Consider the following 27,754-nt stretch of genomic DNA (forward strand, 5'->3'; position numbering starts at 1 on the left):
AATCATGAATTTGATCTTTATTGCTCCTGATGAAGATTCCAAATTCACATAACTTTTTTTCTAAAAATATAGAAATCAAAAATGTACATTTGTTACAAGAGCATTAAAAACCTATACATACAAATCTTGGTTGTTTTAACAGAAAAGTAAAATCATTTAAAGGTGTTAAAAAATAAATTTCTATGCTGAAGCTGAGGACATTCACAATTATACAGAACCCCCCCCCCCCCTTCCAAAAACATTTATCTATTTCAGGTTTTAACCCGGAGATGAAATTGGTTAAATAGCCATAGTAAGTTTTCCAAAACTACCAATCGTGCAATTCCTATGGAGGGTTTATGTACAGTTTGGTCAAAAGAACTTCCTGAAGTGTGTTTTGTGTATGTGGTTTCCAGTAATATGTTCTAGACACAGTTAGTTGTTTTCCAGCGATTGTGCCATTGCCTGTAAAAGGAGAAAATATGTAAGAGCAAGTAACCACAATGCATTATGATGTAGTATGAAATGTAATAGAAGCCAACTAATACAGCAATATACTTGGATTGTGTGTGCGAGGAAGAGGAGGAAGAGGAAGAGGAAGAGGAAGAGGAGGACTCTTTCTATGGGACACTCGACCTACTCAATTAAAGTTAAAAAATTCATTTTATTAGTTTGCTACTAAAAAAATTAAATAAATAATAATAAATTCCACACTTTATATCAAAAGACATCTGTACACAAAACATAGAACAAAACATTTAGTCTGGCTAAAATTAGGCCCAATTAGTAAAAAACTGACTGGCTGACTTGATAAAGGAGATCAATGTATATCTAATCCAGACATAGTAATCATGACACCATAGTCAGAGAGAAGGCACAAATATTATTAGAAGAATTTTTATTTATCAGGGAACAAATGCCCTTTGCTTATACTGTCAGTGACCACCTGATCAAATCAATTGGTATATCTCAGAATAACCAATATGAGCAGCAATGCCATGGTGGTTATAGAGGTTAAAAAAAAAAAAAACACACATTTATAGTGTTTATCAATTATCACAGGTATCCTCCTGAACGTATATACTTTTTACAGTTGTACTGACACATTTTTTGGGGGGCAGTTTTTATACAATATCCAACATTTCAAAGTAAGTAATCACTGTAATTTTATGGTCTATTTAAAGTTCTTGCCACTGATAAAGAAAATAATCAGAGAGAAAGTCTCTCCACTGATGTATGGCAGAAATGGCTGCTGCAGGGTGTCGTACATCTGCTGTGGGACAGAGCACTAGGGGGGGTGAATCTGATGAAATTCAGAGCAGATACATTCCCCTGCGTCTGTGCAATAAGAGTGCCTTAGCAAGGTAGGTATAAGATTCACATGAAAAGATTACTAGAGATATATACACATACATACACACAATATATTTTTATTTATTAATTAATCCCCAGGGTGCGGCTTCTCACAGTGTGTGTGCATAGCACAGTGGACTGAGTGAGCGCCCCTGGGAATTCCCTATTACACTGAATAAGTGCCGTAAGAAGGGACATCCGTGCAGAGGGTTATCCCCACTATGCCATGATGTGAGAGACAGCACAGGGACAGAGAAAGGGTGCGCTCTGCACTCATCCTGAATCACAGGTATTTCATTCTGGGAAGTTGCTGCTCGTGGTGGTCAGCCAATAGGGGTTCCCTGAAGTTGCCCAGACGCGTGTTTCACCGGGAGGCTCTCTCGATGGGTGGCCTGCAGAGACTGACGCTAGTGCCGGGTATTTCCCGGCGGCGGCCAATGAAAATGCAGCAAGGATGATTGGCATATTGTAGAGCCAATCAACAAGGATCATAGGTCTGTCCAATAGAAAACATTTGATGTGATGGACATCTGTAGAGGCCAATCAGTGTTGGCTTATCCTGTGCCATCAGGATAAATACGTGGGTAATTAACATATCTAAACAGAAAGAGGCTGTTCCTCTTTTCTGCAGTTAGAATGCTGCAGTAAAGAATAGTTTAGAAACACAGTAGTAACAAACGTGTGTAAATATATATTATGCATATAGTTATGTGTAATGAGGTAACTAGATGATAAAGATCTTATTGATCTCTGAAATAAATGACTGGTGTGTGGAAGCGATAGATGGTAATGTGATTAATAATTGGGTGATTAAAACATTTATTATGTGTGGGGAAGTAAATGTGAAAAAAAAAAAAAAAAAGTGTTTTAATAAATGAAATTAAATAAAAGACAAAATAATAAAAACAATTCTAAAAATAATAATAGGAGATAGTAAAAGTAACAGCAATGATGATTATGGAGAAAAATATATCTACTAGGCGTGACAATCATATGTGTGAAGAGAGACACAGGTTATAGTGATTGAGTGATCGCAATACTATACTGGTTTGTCCCCAGTGTGTGGGAAAAGGGAGGAGAAAAAGGGGAAGTTTTGATAGTGAAATCAGTCGTGAAGTATGAATAGGACAAGGGAGAGAGAGTATGAAAGTACATTGTGATGAATAAAATGGAGTGTTAATTCATAAGTTTATGTGTGGGATACGATTTGAGAAAGTGGTTTTTATATGAAAAAATATATATTATATTATATAAATAAATACACACCCACCCATGCATACATGCGCGCATACACATGCATTGATAAAGGACAATATATGTATAAAAAAATAAGTTGATAGTGGTAATATTTTGATGATTAAAATATTTTTTTTTTTATAAACAGATACAAGTATAATAAATTATTATATAATTAATTGAATTGTCTGGAGGACAGAATAAGTGATAGAGGATAAGGGGATTAATAATTTGAAGTAAGGGGCTTAGCACTCCGAAACGTTGGCTTTTTGATTACGTGACACCGCTCAATATATTTGCTTTATAACCAGTCTCCGAGTGCCGCAGCCTTTTAGAGATATATATATATTATATATTTTTAGTGTCTATGGTAAGACAACTCTACATTTACAAGTATCGAAGTAAGGGGGAAGTGAACCTACAGAAATACGCTAATTGTTCCCTTCATTAAGTCCATAGGGAGTGACTATTTAATCTGAAGATCCATTGGCTCTCTCTTTGTAATAACGTTTTGTTCATGTCACCTCCTCTGATACAGAGTCTAATATGCTCCAATGCAAATGCTTTCAGATCTTGAGGGGGATTCTTTGTGTGCCTTCAAGAAGTGTGCGTGTCGGTCATCGCATTTCTTACATTGTCAATGTGCTCCAAAATGCTGTGTTTCAAGTTCGGGAGGTCATCCCTACGTATCTTAATTTACAGGGGCACTGAAGGCAGTATATTACCCCCATCGCATTGCAATTGATAAATTGCCTAATTTCAAAGGCTTTGCCATATTTTTCTTTATAATATATTTGCAGGCTTTGCAGCTGCCACACAAATATGTCCCCTTGATTTTAGTGGTCTTTCAGGGATTTTTTATTGAAATGGCTTTATGTAAGAGAGTGTCTCAAGTTGGTAGATCTGCACCAGCCAAAGGCAGGTTTTGTTTCTAATGCTTTCTTGAGGTCTTCATCCATAAGAAGAATGTGCCAATGTCTTTGGATTACATTCTGTAGCATTTTGCACTGTCTGCAGAAGTCCCCTACAAAGCTAATTTTACTGGAATTTGGGTTTTTATGGTGAGCAGGAAAGATAAGATCTGCTCTCCATTTTGGAGACCAGGAATCTAGCATTGTTAATGGATTCTCTGCTATACCCTCTTTTGTGGAGTCTTTGAGTGGGTTCTTCACTTTTTGTTGCATAAATATCTTCAGAACAGTTTTGTCTTAAACACATGAATTCTCCTTTTGGTATGTTTCTGACAGTTGATGGAAAGTGGGAGCGGTCATGGTGCAGTACACTATTTGTCGCTGTTTCTTTTCTGTAAAGCTCGGTTGTGATGTTACCTTGTTTATCAATAATGAGTTTGAGGTCAAGGAAATTTAGCTGTTATTTTGCTCAGGGTGTAAGTCAATCTCAAAGTTTAACTTGTTGTCATTCAAGATTGTGATGAATTGATGGAACGCTTCCTCCGAGTCTTGCAATATCATAAAAATCTCATCTATGTAGCGTAGCCATGTGACTAAGCTATTGGTGAATTTCTCATTCTCTTCCTTGAAGATGAATTCAGTCTCCCACCATCCGAGGAACAGGTTGGCACACAAACCGCGCCCATCGCTGTTCCTCGGATCTGCAGGTAGAATCTGTCAAAAGGTAAAAATACCTGAAGGATGAACTCAAGCATCTCCAATATGAACTCGTGGAATTTGTTCATCCCTTCTGTACTGAGAAAGTATCTCACTGCATCAATTATTTGTGGGGTTAAACATTAAGAGTTGGTAACACATTGTATCCCCCAATTGTCTTTGTGCCTCCAGAAGGCATTGGTCTTCAAATGACCACATTGCCCCCCTTGTCTGAGGGATTTATTACATCCGTCCAGTCTTTAAATTCCTTCAGGGCAGATCTTTCCCTTTGGCTTAAGTTATCCTTAATGTGGAGTTTTCACTCTTGTCCATACGTAAATGATCCAGGTCTCTGGAAATTAGGTCCAGAGGTGTAAATATGGACCATTTTTTTTTTTTTTTTTTTACATAATGGATTCCAGCCTCGTGGGGTGGTTGGAAACACTACATCACTCATCCTCAGCAAGCCATGGTCAGGAGGTTCTGCAGTGTGTATATATCACACACACACAACCTGCAATTTCATTGGCTGCCACGATATACCCAGGACTAGTGTCAGTCTCTGCTGGTCACTCATCGAGAGAGCATTCCGACAAATTATTCAGTTTAATAGGGAATTCCCAGGACCGCTCACTCAGTCCGCTGTGCTCTGCACACACACTGAGAAGCAACACCCTGGGGATTAACCCTTTATATACATACACACTTCACAATTAATCTTTTCATGTGAATCTTATACCTACCTTGCTAAGGCACTCATTGCACAGATGCAGGGGAATGGATCTACACTGAATTTCATCAGATTCTGCAGACATATCTGTCCATCAGCAGGCGTGTACGGGCAGTTGGCACTGCGGACCCACCCCCCCACCTGCGTGGAAGAACATCCATCATCTGCAGATCACTCGGCTGATTGGCCGGCTTCAGTGGCCCTTTGAGATGACGTCATCTGAAAGCATCCACTTCGCAGCAGAGTCTGCAGTGACCCGGTGTTGGAGTGAACAGCGCCGACTCGGGAATATCCTGGGTCGGCGCTGGCTAAATTCCAGGTCTGATCCGGTTTGGAACCCTGGGCCTGATTCAGTCGTACGCATGCGCGAGACCCAGATAGCGACAGGCAATCCATCGCTCCAGGTCTCGCACCAAAGGGGGCGTGCTGTTGATGTTGAGTGACAGCACGCCCCCCTTTGGTGGGCGGGCCGGGGGGTGTGGCTGCCCAGACGGAGGCGTTCCCATGTGATGTCAGTGGGAGAGCTTTCGGCTCTGTTTGGGCCGAAAGCTCTATGGGGCTTGCGGCCACGAGACCCTACCACAAGGGTCTCGTCGCGACGGTCTTGACCATTGCGACCATCATCCTAGCCGCTCGCATTAGCTGTGGGTGGCAACCCACAGCAATGTGAGCGGCCGGGAGGTCACTCCATTAAAAAAAAAAGAAAAGAAAAGAAAAAAAGACGCCCTGATTCTTTATTAAAAGACGGTCCTGCTAACATGTAATCGGTTCAATCAGCTTTGCTTAGTCTGTGTACATGCAAGACAATAGTCTGTGGTTAGATAAGTCTAAGGGGTACAAAGTAATTACAGACAATACACCATGAGGAAATGTACCAAAATATAGCTGTATATACTGGCTGACCATATATTGGATATTCATTATAGTTGTACACTCACCAGGGAAGTTCTTTCACCAAATTTGCTCCAAAATGTCATTTTAACTGTATTTTTGTGCCCTGTTCGTTGGTCAAAGGTATTGCATTGGTCAAATGGAGGGCTGTACAAGTGTAGGCTCACAGCGGTCTCTGTGTGACTTGGGTTCTCCACTCGGTGAAGACCAATAGAATCTAACAGGATGAAATACATGTAAACTGATTAAGTGTGCACAATGTACCAATTTATAAGCTACTTGTTAGATTGTAAACAAAATATCTCAAATCTATTAACATGAAACACATCCAAGAACTGGACAAGACTTATACATAATGCCTATTTAATGTATTATGCAAATTAGTGATAACTATATGACAACGAATCCACGCTGACCGCTCAGCAAATGAAATCTTGCTTGAATGAAAAGGAAAGTGTAATTGTACAAAATATATGGACAGGTTATGCTTCTTGGCAGGGCCATAATTAGGGGTGTGCTAGTGATGCTGCCATTCTGGGTGCAAGGCTGAGGGGGCATATACATCGCTGCCTTGCAGTGGTGAAGTCATATGGGGAGGGGTTGTTGAGGCCAGCCTAGGGCGCATTAGCACCCTGATATTGAATTGCTTCTTGGGCTTTCAGTCTTCTGTAGAAGAGACATAGTGGCCATTGGTACTCGTAGATGGGTTATGCCCATACAATCTAGAACCTTTCATATTAACCAAGTAGTGATTGCGTGTTGGTGTAAAGTGAAGAGAAGGGACTATACTACTACTAAGCAAAAGGGGGTTTATTTCCACTCTAGTACCTTGGTAATGACCTACAATTATATTGTGTAGTCCAGAGACCAGTTTTCATACAGCAGACACTGTACACATTGAGGACTTTAATTACAAAATAACCACCACCACATTCTAGAATATTGTTAAGCAGACAGACTATAGATTCCAGCTGTTATGTAAAAAATGTCAGCAAAGTATCAGTGCAAATATTTATGGTTTGGACCAGTCAGTCATGGAGTAATGTGGCGTTTGATTTTGGGGGATAGGGTTTCATTGTAATCTTGTAGAATGAATTGTGCACAGTCTTGGGCAATGCAGATCAATAATAATGCAGATAATGTACAGCAGAACAAAATGTGGCATTTGGCACCATTATCTACAGTGGAGGAAGCCAGCATCAGAATGTAACCAAACAAATTCACCGTTTAGCAGCAGCTTTACTGCAACACAGTTCATATGTGCCCATTTGTCCTCGCAAGAAGGGAATATGCAGGACATTAGAAATAATGAGAATAGTTAAAATTCCTGCACCTAGTATTGTAATACCACTACCTTAATTACAGCTTTAAATTTAATTTTTTTTTTTTTTTTTTTTTTTTTTTTTAAACATCACAATCCAGCTGTTCCCAATAACAGAGACAGCAAAATGAGCAAAAAGGGGAGCCACACCAACTGCCACCCAAAACACTGCCAAACGTAGATGGCTGGGACTCACTGGCAGTTGAAGTAGCTCCCCCATTTGAATTTTGGACTGCGCTGCAGCCCCACCCCTTGAGCTGCCACTGAAAAGGAGTCCCATCAAAGTAGAGGCCAACTCTTGGCCTTTGCCACACAGGCACATAAAAATCTAGTCCTTCTGCGGAGGGGTTAGGGGAGAACGTTCTGCGGCATCTGCTAAACTAAGAACAGTCCTAAATGCACTATCCAGGTGTTGCACTGCCACATGGTAGAGTGTATGGCATAAAAAAAAAAAAAAAAAAAGTATTTACTAAAGAAAAAGAATGAAAATAACTTGTATGAGAATATAGTATGGAATATAAAAAACAAATAGATTACGATGTAAATTCTAAAATCAGGTCATTTAGGGGTCATTTTGTACTAAGAGTCCTTACCGACCTTTGGGCTGCCCCTTCCAGAAGGGAGCAGCCAGGTCGACACTGTGGGGGTCATGGAGCAGTTGAAGTGGGCAGTGCTGGGGGAGTGGCGACATCATCTGGGCCCTACCCCTCGCTAGACAATGCAGAGATTACAGACATTGTAAAGAGGAGGATGGGGCAGAGACTATTTTCTGCACATCCAAACCCCCGCACCCCCCCACCCCCCTCCCCGATATTCGGGACCCTCCCAGCAGTTCCGGGAGACAGACTGCAAGTATTGTACAAAGAACTGAGAGGCTTTATAAGGAGTATTAGAAATGTCTCTGGAAATAATGTTCCTCTATATGAGGAGTCTTCAAACCGTGCCCGCCGACCGGAGAACTGTGGAGTGGTTCCCCAAGGCCCGCTGATAGGATCCATTTGCAAAGCGCCCACTGAGATTTTGTTACCAGCGGGCGCCCGGCTGGCTCTCTCCCAGAGCCAGCTTCCGCAGTGTGTAGTGCACTATGGTAGAGAGGCATCATGAGGTCTCTCCCATAGTTCAGAGGACCCAGGCGGACCGGAAAGCAGTGGACGCAGGAGTGGGGCTTAAGGTGTGTGTGTGTGTGTGTGTGTGTGTGTATCTTCACTACAGGGGGCACCAAAATGGTTTACTTGCCAGTTCCATGTACAGCATACAGTCCATAGAAAAGGGAATGGTGACTTGGAAGATTGCATACCTGTGATTAGGACCTTCATGGAGTTGGAAAAAGTTCTTTGTAATAGTAATAAATATTTAGCATTATTAAATAGTCTCACACGGGTTATTATTTCTCCTTGGTAGTGTCTGCACATTGTATTGCGCTGTTGTTATTGTTTCTTATACAGAAAAACTAGGTTTAGAATGGTTATCCCTGGTACTTAGCACAATTAAACAAAACATTTGAGATTAGAGTCATTACTGGCTTAATCAGTGATTGGTCTGTACAAAGGGAGGGTTATTTGTGCACAGAACAGATCACGTAGGGATGACTATATAAACAAATTGTCTTACCTTGAACATAAGCCCTTGGATATAAATATTATCGATTAAGAAACAGTATAGTCACAGCAAGATCATAAACTTTTCAGAAGGCAAGCCAAGCGAGCTACAGCAATAATAGATAAACTATTGTAGTTCAGGCCTTAGATTAGCTCTAGATAAACTAGCCCAGCAACTGTCAGATAACACAGCAACAACTGTTGCATAACCATTTCCCCTCCAATGTGGAAACACACAATACTCCAGAGGATATTTACACTCGGTGGTTGATGCGCAGTTGACCATAAGTCAGCCTGCGTATGCTCCGGTATGGAGCGCACGCAACTACGGGCAATGCTGAGTTGTGCACATTTCCATCTGATCCACAGGAATGACTGAGGAGGTGTAATTGGGTTTTAATGGAGTATTCTCCAAGGCAAAGTTCAATGAGAAAGGGATGACGAAACCGCTGGTTATACAGAATTGGACATAAGCGTGAATATGCCTCTTTCCATGCACATCTTTTGTACCTAATATTTGGCATAAGTGCGCACTGATGACGACAAATCGCACGGGATGCATACACAGTGGCATCTCCAGATGTATGCTTCTTTTGGAACAATATATACCCAAATTACTTCCAACTCTGCATCAGGCCGTAACAGTAGTAGAAGTCTCACTACTAAAGGTGCCCATCCACTAGAAGACAGGCAAAAGACTGCACGATTATGACATTGTAATCGTGCAGTCGTTTGTCAGTCTGATGTGCCTACACTGAACGAGCAGTCATTCAGTGTAGGCACATCAATCATCTGCAAACATGCTGAACCTGACGTTATCGTCAGGTTGTCCAGCATGTTTGCCCGATGATAGATGTCTAAACGACCAGCGAGAGCGTGCATCACTGGGTTGTTTTAGTCATTTTACTTAACGTAATCGTTCATAAATGTTTGCAAATAGTTATCGTTCAATTTAATAGTCTAGCGGATAGGCACCTTTAGAAAGGCTGATACCATGAACAACGTGGCTACTTTTGTTAAAGCAGAGTATAGTGTATCATGTTATAATTTTTTTTTATAAAGTTTCCCTATTAAAAAAGGGATATAGAGAAATAATTACCATTGATATAGGCACATTGGTTCAGCTTGAGAACGCCTTCCGATTTTTTAATCATAGTACCATTTGTCTTCTTCTGTGGCCACTCATACTGTGTCTCTTTCAGGTTGCCCTGGAGTATCTTCAGGAAGCAGTGCGAATTTGTGTGATCATGGATACTGCTGCATGGGGGAGGGGATGGATGAAATGAGCCAGCTCAGTCAGGTATATAATACATTAGAATCTAAATAAGTGGTCAGTTATATTATATGAGCAAACATTAACAAGTAAATGACACCTCAAGCCGGGTATAGCGAATAAGATGCATTGCCGTAATAATCTTTAGAAAGCTTTACCGAAAAGGGGCGTGTCCTAATTACCATAGGTCACAGGTTCTCAAACTCGGTCCTCAGGACCCCAAACAGTGCACATTTTCCAGATCTCCTCACAGAATCACAAGTGAAATCTATGGTGTACCTGTGGATCTTTTAAAATGTGTCAGTGAGTAATGTATACACCTGTGCACCTGCTAGGTGACCTGGAAAATGTGACCTGTGTGGGGTCCTGAGGACAGAGTTTGAGAACCACTGCCATAGGTCAAATCCCCTAATTTACATTTGGGGCAGTGTCCGTATGGCATGCCTCCCGTTTAACGTCAGGCTGGGGGTGAGCCCAGCACTCTGTCAGTAGCAGGGCTGCCCCCAGCCCTCTCCCTGCACTGAATGGATGCAGCGCGAATGCATGCTGCATCCATTCTGCTTCTCCAGAGTCCGGCACTGACCAGGGTCCCCATCCTCCCGACCGCCCACTTTTGGTCCGCGGGTGAAACAGCGGGACAGGGCACAAAAAACGGGACTTTCCTGCTAAAATCTGGATGGTTGGGAGAGGTGCGCCCTCTATGGGATGGTGCCACTGTTCGACTGCATGGTCGAACGCCCCAAGTGCCAGCCCTGGATTTCACTGACTGCAGCTGAGACTCCTGCCATTGGCCATGTTGTCCTCCTTATTCACCCATGAGGGAAAAAAGAAAGGAAAGGAAAGGAAAGGAAAAAAGGAAAAAAGGAAAAAAAGAAAGGAAAAAAGAAAAAGGAAAGGAAAAAAGAAAAAGGAAAAAAGAAAAAGGAAAGGAAAAAAGAAAAAGGAAAGGAAAAAAGAAAAAGGAAAGGAAAAAAGAAAAAGGAAAGGAAAAAAGAAAGGAAAGGAAAGGGAAGGGAAATTCTGTTTAAGCATCCTTTTAAGACTGGAGTGTTTTTTTTGTTTGTATTACTTTCAATGATTTTGAATAGGCATGAATTACAAAATGTTTTACTACAGTTATTGCAAGTAATCCATGAAAGGCACACAGCAGGAAACAGTTACTACTGGAATAAAGAAATGGCCATAAAACATTTATATACTGGAAGGAATTCACACAATTACAATACTGTTTAAGATAAGGGATAAGTATGTGACAGCTCAAACAAGTACAGGCAATCATTATAAAGCATACTGAAAATGATCAGCTGCAAACAGAAAACAAATGAAAAGTAGCAAGCAGTTTAACAGGAACTACAAAGATTTAAAGCAATGCAAAGGCCAGTAAACCAAGATAACAGGGACTTTTAATTCAGTCACTTGTTACATTCTGCCCTATAGGTGAATGTAACAGCCTGTGAGTTGAGGCAAGTGCCGATATTTTGTCCATTTAGTCACAAGATTAAAGTCTCACAGCTAAATCACTAAAATGTATGGACTTGCCACAACTTCCTGGCTATTACTCGCAGTATAATCTTTAGTTTGTTATTTGCCATTCAGATATTTACACAGTTATCAGTAAACTGCGCATGCATGTAAGTGGCACTTCGTATGCATCAAAGTACATTACCGTAGGTGCCCGCAGCGACTTTTACTCGTAGTGCGAGTGCAAGTCAGGGAACCTTTGGGGAGGTAACAGGGAGTGGTGGCTAAAAACACATTAGGGTGTGTCACAGCCTGTGTCTGCGATTCTGGACGCAATTAAAAAAAAAAAAAAAAAAAGGAAGAAGGAAGGGTCCCCAGTGTCTCAGTTCTAACGTAGCCATAGGGTTACTCAGAAATGGAATTATCTGCAAATGATGCTGCATCTTTGTACGTAGATGCTTGGATTTGCAAAGCCGCAGGTGGGAGTCTCAATACAATACAAAAACAAACAAAAAAAGAAACCACCACAAAATTCTTGTACTAAAAGTTGCTGGTATTTCAATGAGTAACCATATTCCAAAAGTCTTGTTTTTACCTGCCATGTCCTTCACCCCAGCAGAGAATCATAAGATTAAACCTTCCATTTCCTTCATCTACCAGGTTCCGGGTGTATCTTTAAAAAAAAAAAAAAAATTAAGAATTTCATCAGATGCAAGAAAGCATATAGAGTCTACTGTACATTAACTGAAGTGAGCACCACATAAGCTACATATATTTATTGGTCTCATTTACATTATTTTTTATTATTAGCATTGAAAAAAAAAAAAAAAAAGACGGCCAAATATTGTACATAGTGGGCGACTTGCATGTATTTGTTAACTCTCCTACACCCCATGCAGCAATTGTCAGTGTGTGCTTATGTTACCTGCTCAGCAGGAACCTAAAATGGATCTTCTGTACCCTGTCAGAGAAGTCTATACAACATTCTGTCTTTACAATACTTTAAATATAAGGCTGGCAGTCAATAGATAGACATTGTCGACCTTTCATTGTCTAGGTAGAAACCAGCTGGCAGACAGGCAATATGTCGACATACAAAAGGTCGACATGGATGAAGATATACAGATATAAGGTCGGCATGGTCAAAAGGTCGATATTGGAAGGGTCAGGGTCTTACCAGAGGGTTAGGCATTAGGAAAGAAGATTAGGGTCTTACTCAAACGGTTAGGGTGAAGATTAGGGTTAGAAAACTAAATCATGCGTTGGCCATTTTTGTGTCGACCATTCCAATGTCGACCTTTTGTACCAGTTGATCTTCATACACAACCTTTTGAACATGTCACCCTATTGCCGGTCTACCAATTGGTGTCCATCTTTAGATACCCAAATATAAAGCCACTTCCTTAATCACTGCAGGAACTACTTACCCCACACAAAGAGCACAATTGCAATTTCAAATGCAAATGTATCTATATAATTGGACAGAAACATTAGCCTAGAGTAATTTTTAGGGGTATATTTACTTAAGTGATTTTTTAGAAGTGGAGATGTTGCCCATCGCAACCAGATTCTAACTATTATCTTCTAGAATAGGGGTGGGCAATAAACTGCCCTCCAGCTGTTGAACTAAAAATTCCAGCATGCATTGCAGCATTTTTAGCATGGCCAAATAGCAAAACTGTGGCAAGGCATGCTGGGATGTGTAATTTTAAAACATCTCGGGGGCAGCTTATTGCCCACCCCTATTCTAGAAGGTGCTAGTTAAATGTTAAGTATAATCTGATTGGTTGCTATGGGCAACATCTCCACTTCTAAAAACTCATTTAAAAAAAAAAAAAAAAAAAAAAACACACCACCCCTTACAATTCTATTGTATTTTAGTTGCACAGTAAGTATGGGTTCAAAATACTGACAGCGGCATCCCGACAGGGGTACGCAAGTATCCTAACCCCCCCCCTTCTGCCTCTAACCCTCTTCACCCCACACCCCAACCCTCCCCTATTGGTGCCTGCACCTAACCCCTGCTATCCATAGCCTAATCCCAACCTCCACCCCCCACCCCCCGTAGCCTAACCCTAACCCACCCTGTGGTGCCTAAACCTAACCGCCCCCCCACAGCCAACACCTAACCCGGCCCAGCTATACTTACATTCGGGATGCCGGCTGTCGGGTTTCTGGCACTGGTTTCTAAACTGGCGTTAGTATTTAGGCGCCTATGTTTAGTCCCGGGTCGGGAAGCTGATGCCAGGATTTCAACAGCCGGCAACCCATTCATTGCATCATAACAACATCCCATAAATATTAGGAGTATATCAGGTACAGAGAATTAAAACCAGCCCAAAAAGAGTGATGTGCATACATCTACAGAGATCAGCCGGGCAATCTACTACCATACAGATTACAAGACATACGACTATAAAATCATCCATAGTGCTATGAATTTAGTGGAAACCAGGGATTAGGCCCAGTTTAAAATAATGAGTCCTCTGTCACATTCCTGTGTGCATCCTGCCTTCTAGACCTCATTGGTAAAGCTCGATGGCCAAAAAAGTACTTTAAAAAAAAAGGTAATGAAATAAGGGGAACCCAAGAACGGAAGATATTCTGTTTAATACAATGCATGGCTTGCCCAGATAGGGACCAGATCAGCCTGAGGATTGGCTTTAAGTTCTTCTTGTAGTGAGCATCAAAAAAGGAAAGTAGAAAATCCCATCGGCTGATTGTAAACTATACACAGTTACCAATCGGCTGCTAGATATAGGTCTGGCCTTACCTCAAAACATTGAAAATTTGCCCAGACAGTCTTTAGGTCAGGGTCGGTTGTCCCTGCAGCCAGTGTACTGGCAGTCGGTGGGTCGCCCATACATAAAGCCAGACTTACAGATATAAATAGCACACAGGAAGATGCCTAGATATACTTATTTTAGGTGAAAAAAAAAAAAAATCCATCCAACTGATTGTTAGATAATTGAGTGAGTGCAATGCAAAAGGGTAAGAACAAGGATGGCGATGAACCACCATGCAGAACTGATGGCATAATGCATTCGTTCTTATGAAATGCACTGTACATGGAATTACTTTAAACATGGGCAAGGTTTACAGTCATCTACCACTGTTTATGTGCAGCACAAATCATTTGAAAACGCAAGTTTGGGTTTAATAAAATAACTCATGGTAAAACCTATGGAGTCAAAGATATTATTTTAATTAACATTCCATGCAGTTATTTTTCAAAGGTCTTAAGTATCAAATCAGAGTGTGTCCGTTAAGTGCTCACAAAACCATGTTGACCAGTAACTAGCGCTTAACTAGTTATCATCAAGCAAACCCTCCAGCATCCTTTTACTCTCCTCAAATGGTGCCTGGGACGGTTTGTGCAATGGTTAACAGACTTTCAAAAAAACCCAGAGGGGACCAAAATGTTTATATATACACATTATCTGTACAATTTGTGGGAGAGCTGCGAGCACTGTAGATTTACAGTCCATATGAAGGAAATACCTTATATGTCCTTCACTGTGTGTCTGAGGTGCAACCATTCCGATGACCAGATTAGCAAAATGATGATGATTGCAGAGTAGCTGGAGGTAAAGACTAAGAACAATTTGAACTGTAACCTAGTCAAATGCACATATAAAAAGTTTCTAGTAGGGACTCGAGAGACATGGTTGTGTTACACATTTAAGGGTCTGTGGTGGGGAAGGGGGGGGGAGTTGGGGTGAAAGTAACTACCACTAATTAGTAAATTACTTCTGAATGCTCATCTTGATGAAAATGTTGCACTACGTCCAACTTTGCAAGTTAGCAGCCTGGGGTTGTGTAATGAGAGGTTAGCAGCCTGTGGCTCCCAGTGGTGATAATATCCCATCAGCCAATGTCTGGAATTGCCTGGCAATTTATATCAAGGCTTCCAGCTGGAGGGGAGGAACATGTTGCCCATTTCACTGCATAGCAGTGAAGTCAGTAGCTCCTGCATTCATATACATAGTGTCTCAGGCCAAAATACTGGCTGCCTCCACTGTTTGTAGAATATATGAAATATACTCAATACAAAGTAACATAAATAACTTACACTGCAATAAGCTGCATTTCATCACCTCAGTTAAGTTTTCTTCAAAAACACAAACCATAGAAAGTATAGCAAGCCAATGTACAGAGCAGGAGGTTTAAAGGGAAACTTATATCCTGCAGGCAGTGATTCATTGTTGTCTAAATTCAACAGAAAAACGTCCCACCAGCTGTATTCTATACCAAAATAACTGCCAATAGAATGTCAAAATGAAAAGAACTTAAGGCCCCCATACATCAGAGATTGATTGCAGCAATCGTGCAATTTGCAATCGATTTTTATACACAATCTTTCCCTTTTTTAATCGGAATAGGATTGCAGAATTGCCACAATCGATTGTGTATAAAAATCTTCCCCTTTTTCAATCGATTGCAAATTGAACAATTGCTGCAATCAATCTCTGATGTATGGGGGCCTTAAGACTGGGGACATTTACACAGAATTCTACTTTGAGACTGAAATAATTGTTAGGAAATAGCAGGAACAGTATACAAAAAAGGTGATGCAATGGTTTATTTCAGTTTGAAACTAAAGGTTTATTTAAGGAAATCCATGCATGCGACAGTGTTTTGGCATATAGACATGCCAGCATACCAGGATGTTTTCTTTGTACACTACACGGTGCAAAACAACTTCAGCTAAAACCACATTAAATACGTTTTTTTTAATATAAAAACACACACACACACACGACTTGAGATTGACAAGTTTATAAATTATCTAACAGTGATGTCCCTACAGCTCTGACAGTTTATGCCAATGGGGAGTAAGGGTGAGAACATACATCTAGCAGTCTATATCATACGTGGGCTAAACGTCTTGGGGCAGTGCTGATCTTTGCCCCTTACTATTTCAAGCACCACAAAAAGGAGAAAGTGACACTATTCTAATGACATACCAATATTATTATTATAACAAGCCTGTATTATAGATTTATTGACTCACTTTTTTTTTTCTTTTTAAGAGGCGCTTTGCACTTCTATAAATTTGTGATATATGTTAAACTAGTAAGTGAATGGACCCAGCATCTGCCGCCTCACCTGAGTCGCCCCTCCCCCTCATTATACTTACTACCCCGTTCCCAGTTCTCTTCTCCCGTCAGTGCAGCATGTGCACGTCACGTTGGGTTTGATGTGCGCCACTGCAACAATTAGGTCATGACATAAAATCGGAGCCTAATCTAAAATTATAATAGATTTGATTTGAAAGATTAACACCAGAAACCACACTAGCTGGTGACCCTATGTAATAAACTATATACATTTTCTAATATTCAAAAGTACTGAACAAAAGTAGTTAACTAGGAAGGTTGTTTTCATAATTCACACTGAGAACGTCTCATAACGGGTGTCTATGGATTTGATTTTAATCCATAATAGTAGCATACTTGCCAACCTTTTGGGTGACTAAGCTCAGCAGAGGTGGGTGGTTTTGGGGGCGGAGGAAGGCAGGGCTCTGAGAATGGCGGTCTGGTGCGTGATGACACAATCACATCATTGTAGCCCCATCCCCCGTGCAATGCCAAGATTACTGGCATTGTGGAGTGGGAGGCAGAGCCATAAAGATGCTATTCTACGAGAATTGCCTTATCCCCCACCTGTGTTGCCCACTTCTCTGGGGGAAATGAACGGTCGTGGCCTCAGCCCCCGGAGACTTGTCCACCAGGAGCGCCACTTGATTTTTGGGAGCCTCCCGGCCATTCCGGGAGGGTAGGAAAGTATGATTGATTACTACCATCACATCAATCCTTGAATCACACAACGACTTTCTGGCTGCCCCCTCCAGCAGGTTGCAGACGGGTGGGTGCAGTAGGGGTCGTTGTGTGCGAACACGTCATCATGGCCTTGTCCCCTGCAATGCCGCGATTATTTGCATTGTGAAGCAGGGGGCAGGGCTCTACCATTCCGGGAGAGTAGGAAAGTATGGCTTGAATTATCGAAACTTGCTGTGTAAAAGCTAGGTGTATCAAAACTTCAAAAAAAAAAAAGGAGGTTGCAAATGATAGAAACTAATCAACTTCTAGCTATCATTTATCTAGCACAGTTTATTAAATGACAGAAGCTGATTGGTTGCCATCTCCACTTTATTTCTCTCTCGGGTATATTTCTTGAAGTGCTGGTTTTTACAAGTGGAGATGTTGCCCATAGCACCAACAGATTCTACTTATTTATCTAGCGCCTTCTAGAAGATAATAGCTAGAATCTAATTGGTTGCTATGGGCAACATCGCCACTTCTAAAAATCAGCACTTAAGTAAATATATGGTTTGATACATCTCCCCCAAATGCTCTATCACACAAAGGTACATTTTTGTCAGGAGCCAATTAGTATAACAGTGTGTTTTGTAATTTTGGGAAACCCATGTAAACAGCATATAAATTCCCCAGAGCTGGCACTGATAAAACTTAATCTCAAGGCTGTGAGGCAGCAAAGCTAACCACGGTGTTACCCAGTTTAGATGCAATGTACATCATTTGAACATTCCTGGACAGGGCCGTAGCTAGGGTGGTGCCTCCACACAGAGCGCAACATTGCTGAGGGAGGAACACCGGCCGCCCACCATCATGTGTCATAGTATTTCTCTCTTTTACTCTGGCGCCGGGCAGCCGCTGCTGCAAGTCCACCCAGCACAGAGGAGGCAGATAGCCGCAGCGTCTCTGCCTCCTTCTGATGTCCAGTCAACCTATTGGGACAGGAGAGATGTCCAGTCAAGATGTCTCCACGCCCAAGGCTCCCAGAGTTCAGTTAGGAGATGCTGGCTGCTTTGTGGTGGGGCTGGTTGGCAAGGAGCGTCGTGGTGCGGCGCTGTGTGTATCGGCGCCGGCAGAGTCTGTGGGCACTGGACTGAATGAGGACCTGTCAGGTGAGGTCCGGTCCAGACAGAGACTAGGGAGGCAATTTCAAGAGCAGTGGCAAACCCAGCAACCTACCCCAGCCATTTACAACTCCTGTGCTGCTGAATGATGATTTTATTCAGGGGCAAAAAAAATAAAAAAATATTATATATATATATATATATATATATATATATATATATATATATATTTGAAGAAAATACTGCGGCACTCCAGTCACATTTTCACCCTTTCCATTGTGGGGGGTGCGGTGGGGGGCACCAGTAGCGGCTCCAGGCACGGGCAAGCCGGTCCTTCGCCCGGATCACTACTGTTTCCGGAGGGCACAGTAAACGCCCACCTCCCTCCTAGCGCTATAGTCCATATTTAAGCTCAGGGGGAGGAAGCGGAGGAGGGAAGGAGCGGCAACACAGGACGGCGCTGGGTGCACCAATGAACTTTCTCGCACAATGCACCAAAATGTCTTTTATGGGAGTTAAAGATATTGGGAGTCAATCTTTTAGGGATTGTTCACACCCTACCTTTTCTTAGCACATTAATATATGCATGAAAGTTACAACAAAAATAGGACAAAATCAATTGGGTGACTCCCAACATCGCATTATAAAATAGTAAACGTTAAATTTGGACAACACGACACGCCATATTTATTATTCATTAATGCACTAGTAAGAGCAATGCAAATGGAGAACCACTAACATTTAAAGTACGGTTTTGTTTTCATTTAGTTCATTTAGTTCTAGCCATTTTCCTAAACCCAAGTGGACGAACCCTCAGCGCCCATATGCTGGCAGTTTTCCTACTGCTCAATATCAGATTACCAGCAACACATTGAGCATGCTCCTGCCAGTATATGGGATATCATCAATATTTTTATAGCTGCCCAGACAGGGTTAACTTCTTGCTGATAACAGTAGAAACTGGATGGATTTAGCAATTAGTTTCTATGATGGAGTAGATAAGCTGGTGTCTACCTGTGACACAGGAGGAAAAGAGTATTGTACAGTACCACATTACTTTAGCTTTTAACAATGCAGGTCTTGCATTTACCCTCATACGAGATCAGGTAAGTTTTTCCTTACTAAGAAGCAATTGTTATTTTTTATGTTTTGTAGCCAGCACCTCCCACTTACGTCACATGAGAAAGAAAGAGCAAGAAAAAGCGCTCTCTCTATAGGGGCCCCATTTATTAATGATCACATTTTGCAATGCGATCAGGACATGCAGTACCGCCCATGATCACACTGCAAAATGCGATCATAGCGGCCGAATGTATGATCCGGCACATGCAGGGTGACTGGCTCCGAAAGGAGCCCGTTCCTGCGATGTGGCCGGAGGCTGCTGTGCATGCGCAGTCCCGCGGACTGCACATGAGCGGCGCCCATTGCCGGCAGAGGGATCTGGGAGATCCCTCCGCCCGCTGACATGCGGTAAGTCCCCATGGGCTACAGCGGCTAACGCTATCTTCAGATGGCGTTAGCTGCTGGTGCCAATATCGGGAATGCTTCGCATTCCTGATATTGATACATTTGGCAGCATCGCATCCCCCATAGAAACCTATGAGGGAGGCGGCTGCCAGCGGCAATGGTGGGGTTCCTTCTTCATACATCCGGGGGGTACTTAGTATTTGAGGTAAATCCCCGAAAACAGGTGTTTTCTGGGAATTTACCTCAAATTCCCTTTGATAAATGGGCCCCTATATCAAGTTCAGACATTTCTTAACCAATTATTAACTAGAGTTATCTGCCAGTGTCCTCTGTACATAACCTAAAAGTAAAATCCTACTAACACCATTTATTTGTCAATACTTTGTGAAACCTTATTTAAACAGGCTTTGGCCAGTATCACAACTTGTGTTCAGTACAAAGTCAAGGGCATAATAGTCACCTGTAAAGCACATGCTCATATGTTTGTGGAGATTTAAAAAAAAAAAAAAAAAAAAGCCACATTTTTATTTTAGTGATGTTATACCAGTATAAGACAACCATGCAGGTCCAGCTGACAAAGGAGTATGTGCCTTCCATGCATTATACAGTACAATAGCTGGACCAGCTTATACGTAAAAATACATTTTATACAGTGAAAGATTTTCATGAGGTGGCATTAATAGCCAGGTTAAGATTTGACTGGTAAATATATTAATTTTTCTTTTATGTTTAGCTTTTCTGATTCACAGCAGAAGCCAAGACTACAATTCAGAAAAAGCATGTTGTTATGCAGAAGGAATCATCAGATGAAATTCTATAGCAACTAGTATTTCCTGTTTAAATCTCCAGAATGAAGGATCAATTTTTCATTCCATTAAACTTTATAAAGGACATTAATTGGCAGAAGCCCATGTGAGCTGTCCCAACTGTGGTTTTGCTCCACTTAAGCAGTTTGCACTACAAAGAGATTTGAGGGGGGGGAAAACAAAAAAAATATAATAATTGTGTAGAACATAAAACAATTACAAAATGAGTCATCCTTGTTGAGTAATCTCCTATAGTTTAGCCCTAAAAGGTACTTGTGCAGATAATTTCCAGCGTCTGAAGGCTTAGGTCACAGGGGCATATCTACAATGGGTGTAGGGTGTGCGGGGGTACACGGGCCCCGCACCCCCATAGTATTACTTACCTCTCCGGACTCACACGTCAGAGCAGGGGGTACGGCGCTATAAAAATGACTGGAAAATGTCCTGTCGTTTGCGCAGTACAGGGAAAATGGCCGCCACCATTTTCCCGGTGACCTGCGCATACTCTGTAGACTCTGGGCACACTCTAGTGCCCAGAGTCTATAACTGCGGCGCTGGCCGCGCACAGCTCAGTGCACTGCCGGCCAGAGAGGAGGGGGCCAGTGTCGGAGACTGCACATGGGCCCCCTCCTCTCCAGAAATGCCCCGCTTGGTCAGCAGTAAAATTTAAACAGCTGACAGGCGTTCAATGTATGCATTACTGCTGTATACTGACAGACACCATATATCATGGCTACTAGCAATTGTTTTTTTATTCGCATCTTCAGACATGGGCCCCTGGGTCCAGGGGGTCCCACAATGCACACCCCACACTCATAATTATACTCACCTCTTCAGAGTCCAACATCAGCACTGCCGCAGCAACAGAAATAACCGGGAATATTGCATGGTGGCCATTTTCCAGAGACTTGTGCATGTGTAGACTGCAGTGCAGTAGAGAAGTCTCCGGGAACATGGCATGGGCTATTATAAAACTAATCCATTTGAATCACGTCATTTTGTCGATATTTTTCTGCGAGTGGTTTGGGCCTAATGCCATGGTGCCGAGTCCGGGTGTGAAACGTATTAAAACACACACCGAATCTTTCTGTATGCCAACAAAGGCTTACAGTAATGTGCACGTGTGTTTGAGTGGCACAAAAAAAATTTGTAACAGTAATGAGGATGTTGAAGATGAACATCCTGGAAGGCCTTGCATGACGAAAACAAATTTTCGCCCCAAATGTCTAAGGCGTTTTTGGGGTGTTATGGGAGGTTTTTTTTAACCCTTTTTTTAGGGTGAATTTTTCTTTTGGAAAGGGGGGGTGGTACCAAGGGTTCTGGGTGGTTTCCCAAAATATAGATTTTGCACTTTTGTTTCTCATTCCATTCTGTGGAGGAAAAGTATAGTCTATTTCAGTGCATTGACTTTTCGCTTAGGTGAAAGCGGACTGGAATTGAATATAAAAAGATTCAATTTTCAGGCAAAAATATCTAAAAAATAAATAAATACTGGCGAAAACAGCTTTTCGCTCTAAATTGAATACGGCCCTAAGAGGTAAACTTATTAAAGTCAGAGTTTATAGAATTGGAGAGGTTGCCCATAGCAACCAGGTTCTAGCTATTATCTTCTAGAAGGTGCTAGTTAAATGTTAAGTAGAATCTGATTGGTTGCTATGGGCAACATCTCCATTTCTAAAAAAGCTCACTTTAGTAAATATACCCCTAAGGCTCAGAAATACCTGCCAAAGTGGCAACTGTGTTAGACATTGCACTGGCAATTTGCTAGAGCCAGTGGATGAAACTTCTACCCCTGGGTTAGGGGCAAGAGGCTAAGCAGAATCAGGTGGGTCAGGGATGCTCAGTATGGCATAGGATTGGATGGACAGTGGTCAGGGGGTCAGGACCTGTCACAGCAGTACTCCAGGCTAGGCTCCACTGTGGATTACGGCCTAGTAGGCCGAGAAAACTGAAGCCTATGCATCCAGAATGGACAAAAGGATGCTGGCACCTTCCCATGAGACTGGATCACAGCGCAGCAGGCGTGGCAAGTGACCCAGCAGCACAGGAAACATAACCAGGCCATGACAGAGAGAGACCACTGAAGAAGATGCCCTGATCCAGACAGTACCCTGGAGGGAGCCAGGGGAGATATAGCTATCAGGAATAAAAAAATAAATAAAAAAACACCCCACCATCAAATGATTTCCATTGGATGGTGGTAAGCTTTGGGTCATCACAATAAAATGGTACTATCAGTACAAAAACAATGATGGTTAGTAACCATCGGATTTCGGTGTCCATCCCTACACTGAACCTGTAGGCGGACTCAAGCCACACCCACTCAGCCACATGCCCTCAGTGAACAGGAGGCACTTCCCATGGAAGTCAATACTGTTCTTGGACAGGGGCACCACGGCAAGGAAGCTTAACAGGAAGCCCAGAAAATATAGGGTACATTGTGCAAAGAGGACATTGCTCATCACCATGTTTGGCAGCTGGGAAGGAGTACACATGAAGGCTGTGGAAATATGCACAGATGCCCCAGGGACATGGTGCTGATAAAGTTTATGGTATCTGCAATACAAATCATTCATCCATGATTATCCTGCCCTTCCCAGTGACCGGGCCCCAGCCAGCTGCAGGCAGTAGCAGTTGGAGTTATGGTGACACTTGTGAGATGCAGGGGGCAGGAGTGAGAAGTAGGTGGTTATGGAGAGATGCAGGGGACTGTAGTGACATGCAGGGGGCTGTGGCGAGATGACATTGCTCTTGTGTGGATCCGGGCTGGTTACACACACACCTGGCAACATCCCGGCACTCACTGAATATAATCAGTGAGTAATCGCGCTGGTGCCCTCCTAGGAGCAAAGCTGCTCCAATGCATAGAATAAAAAAAATAAATAAAAATAAAAAACTGGCGGCACTCAGTGTCTGATGAAAAGTTTTCATTTAATCCAACGGCATTTCGGGCGGGTGCCGTTATCAAGGATACATACAGTGTAAAGCACAATGCCTCTATATACTCCCCCAGGATTACTAATTAGTTCAAGGGATCCTACTCACCTGTGCAGCGCGGCAATCCGACTGCTCCCGCTGATACGCCTCATGATAGGTGTGGTTCAGTGGTCGCTCAAAATATTGAAGCATATGATCGACAGTGTTTGAGACAGCTATCAGATCCAAAAGTATATGAGAAATTATCGAGGGACCCCACCAAACAGTTTAAAAGCAAATTAGATCACATCTTAAAGGCAGCCATAGAAGGAGATATCACGGCTGACATCGTAGACATTAACGGTAGATCACCCAGTAACACCTCTATTTTATACTGTACCGAAGGTCCACAAAAGGCTGATAGACCCCCCCTGGTAGGCCGATTATTTCAGCCAAGGGGTCACTATCAGTCGATTTCAGTTTACCTTGATGGATACCTTAAACGCAAGTGTACAGAATATACCGTCCTACTTGAAGGACACTTCATATTTGTTAACCAAACTAAGTGAGCTTAATAGGGTCCCCCCTGACACCTTGCTCTGTAGTGCAGATGTTACAAGTTTGTACACCTGCATCCCACACAGAGAGGGTGTAGCTGCGGTAGAATATCTATTAAGGGATAATGCATCATATAAGGTTCCACCCATATACTTGATCCTTAAATTGTTGCAATTGATCCAAGAAAGGAGTCACTTCCTATATGACAATAGCTTTTACCTACAACTAGCTGGGTGTGCAATGGGGTCCAATGTCGCCATCGTATGCCAAAGCTTACATGCACAGGGTTGAACAAAAGAAGTTCCTTTTGTCACCCAGGTTTTCCCAACATCTTCTCCTGTATCTTAGGTTTATAGACGACCTACTAATATTCTGGTCAGGTCAGGGCCGTAGCTAGGGTAGTGCGGCCAGTGCCTTGGCACAGGGCACCACAGGTCAGGGGGCGCTGTTTGGGCCTATCAAATTTCTGTTTATTAACATTCTTGCTTGTAGCTTCCTCTCATTTCATCCCCAGCATCCCCTGGCCTCCCCTATCTCTTCCCTGGACCTTTCCCATGAAGCCATGGCCCTTTTTTGGGTGCATTATGTCCCTATGAAAAATGAAAGGGCACCAAAAGTCTAGTTATGGCTCTGGGTCAGGTACCAAAATGGAACTACAACAGTTCCTGAATAACCGCAATGCCACTGAAAATGAAGTCCAATTTACTTTTACCATCTCAGAGGAAGAAGTACACTTCTTTGATGTTAATATCAATGTAATAGATGGGACTTTACATACATCTATTTACACCAAAGAAACCAAAAGGAATACCATTCTCCATAGCACTAGTTTCCATCCCCAACCATTACGCCATGGCTTACCACATTCCCAGTTTCTAAGGGTACGTAGGATCACCAGCAACCCTGAACTACTGGAAAAGGAGATGGACAAGATGGTCACTAAATTCATTAATAGGGGTACCAAAAGTCAGAGTTGTTGCTGACCAAGGATAGAGTTATGCAGATGTCCAGGGACTCCCTATTAGAGCCTAAATTGAATATTGTTGAACAATCTAGGGTGATCTCGGGGTCAATAGATATAAGACCAATAGTACCACCACAACAAAGATAGCTAAAAAGTTATGGCTAATAGTGAATTCTTACAATTAATTACCAGAGTTACTTAACACGCACTTACTCCCAAGCTATATGAGAGGCCATAATTTGAAAGACCGTCTGGTGAAATTAGATGTAGAAAAACTAAAAAACCGCCAACAGACCCCAACAAGTCAAAGAAAGGGTTACTTTCGGTGTCTGGGATGAATCACGTGCAGGGGAGTGCTGGTAGGTGATACTTTCCATCACCCTTATACAGGAGCCAAATATACCATCAGGCATCCTGTGACCTGTAGTACTTCTCACGCGGTGTACTGCCTGTCTTGCATTACGTGGGCAAGACAGAGATGCAATTTAAGGAGGGGAAGGCGCTCCATAGATCTGCCATCAGAGCGGCATTGTACACAAGTAGCAGTGAGCAACCAGTAGCCAAACGGTTTTTGGCCACTAAACATGGAGCAGCTGATCTGAGGTCAAGAATAAGTGACCATATAATGTAAGACAGAGCAATAGAAGTAAGGCATTATTAAAAGCCGAAACGAGATGGATTTTTAAGCTGGGCACTCTAGCCCCGAGAGGACCAAATGAGACATTAGGCCTCCATTGCTACCTCTAAAACAACAATATATAAAAAGATCCTTACTTCTATACTAGTTAAGGTCTACTTACCTCTAAATAGGTTAAAATATGCTTATAGGATCGAGCAGTGAGCTACCAAGTAGGCAGTGCTGTGCTTATAAAGCAATAACGTGTTGAAATTTTATGTATATCATGTGTTGTGTCATTTGTATTTAAGATTAAAAGTGATGTTATGTTTTTCTTTATAGTTTGCCAAGGCAACAGAGGGGAGATCGGGATCGTGGTCACCTGATTGACATCACGAGGATGCGCCCTTGAGATCATGAGGTGCATCACCGGGAGCAATTAGACAGCTGCGCTGCACAGATGAGTAGGAACCTTGATCTAATTAGTAATCCTGGGGGGTATATATAGGCATTGTGCTTTACACTGTATGTATCCTTGATAACGGGCACCCGCACGAAACGCCGTTGGATTAAACTAAACCTTTTCATCAGACACGGAGTTCCGCTAGAGAAATAGAGAGATATATATATCTCTATCTATCTCCCCTGTCATATATCCTGAGTTTGCCACTGGGTTAATTTATGTAGAAGTACATTTAGGAAATGTAACATGCTGCAGAACAGAAGGACTGGCAAGTCGTGACAATGGGGTGATCAGAATAGAGCTGGATAAGCAGACTTGTGCACTGCAGCCACACATTGCTGGGAGGCTTCTCTGGTTAGAGCCAGCAGTTGTGTCAATATGCAGGATATGCGATTGGCTCTCACATACACACCCTCTCCACTCCCAGAGAGAAGTCTAGAAATCAATACGATCTGCGTGGCATGTAGAAGTATATACTTCCCACTGTTTCAGGCTTTGCTTGGTGGATCATGTAAAAGAAATAAGATAGGTTTAGCACTATTAATAACTCGTGAGTTAGGTACTTGATTCTACAGGTGCAAGATAATTAAAATGTTGTACATTGTAACCTCAGTAAAAATTCTGACAATGTATCACATCCCCTTTGTAAAAAAAAAAAAATATATATAATAAATTAGAAAAGATATACAATATACTGTACCTCTAAAATGTACTACATTACATCTGTTCATGCATACACACCATATCATCACTCTCTGCTGGCAATACATCATGCAATCTCTCCTAGCATAAGCCATGTTTGCCAGGTATGTTCTTGTTTTCAAATCACATCCAGGGGAAGGATGTTCTCCAGGAATATCCATGTATTCCCCAGTTACAGAAAGTCACCTAACTTCCAGTAAACTACCAGACTATATACTGTGCCAACTTACTCAAGACGTGGCTGGCATCAACAATTCACATCAACAGATAATTTATAATTCACACATACTGAAACAGCACCAGCATATTCTGTTGTGCTTTACAGTTGGATGTAAAGTTACATATTGTTTCTTGCAATAAATGATACATTCTTTAAGAAGCATATGCACGAATAAAAAAAAAAAAAGTCACCTTTACAAAGTCAAGCTCCCAGTTATTACTTCCATATGTCACATTAATAGTGTGAATCCTGGTAATATCTGCATAGTTACACAAAACTGTTCCATTTACATAACGGCAGCTATTATAAATACTAGAAATGGTCACTCATTTGCAATACCTGTATGGGTCAAATTTAGCATATTTCAGCCATTCCACTGGATTACTTTCATAGGACTCCACGATGTTCTGGACTTCCTCTACATTAAGTTTATCACTGGAAAATATCTCATGCAGGATCTGGATCAGCTCATCCAATGTCTGTGGCTTCAGGACTTCTGTGTGTTCCATGTTACACGCTGGTCCGAACAACACTGCCTAGGACAGTAGCAGATGAGTCACACAAACAACTGTGCACATTCCCAGCCTTTCTTCACTATTTATGCTCTCCAACTTGCAGAGGGATGTACCAAGTTTCCTAGGGGTGTCAAGAATGAGAAGACCAGTGTTTGCAGAAAGTTCTCCTTCTCTCTAATAATGTTCTTATAAGGA

The 27,754-nt window shown here is 42.0% G+C and overlaps 1 protein-coding gene across 1 annotated transcript; it reads right to left on the reverse strand.

Moving 5' to 3' along the window:
- CDO1 (cysteine dioxygenase type 1) lies at positions 1–27,754 on the reverse strand. The gene is made up of 5 exons (XM_088477702.1): positions 27,384–27,754; positions 12,045–12,122; positions 9,815–9,972; positions 5,844–6,013; positions 1–444 (listed from the first exon to the last, which is right to left on the reverse strand). The coding sequence occupies exons 1-5, from the start codon at positions 27,551–27,553 to the stop codon at positions 415–417; spliced, it is 606 nt and encodes a 201-aa protein (XP_088333828.1). The 5' UTR covers positions 27,554–27,754; the 3' UTR covers positions 1–414.

The sequence above is a fragment of the Taudactylus pleione genome, unplaced genomic scaffold (genome assembly GCF_031769625.1).
Source record: "Taudactylus pleione unplaced genomic scaffold, aTauple2 ptg000202l, whole genome shotgun sequence".
NCBI lineage: Eukaryota > Metazoa > Chordata > Amphibia > Anura > Myobatrachidae > Taudactylus > Taudactylus pleione.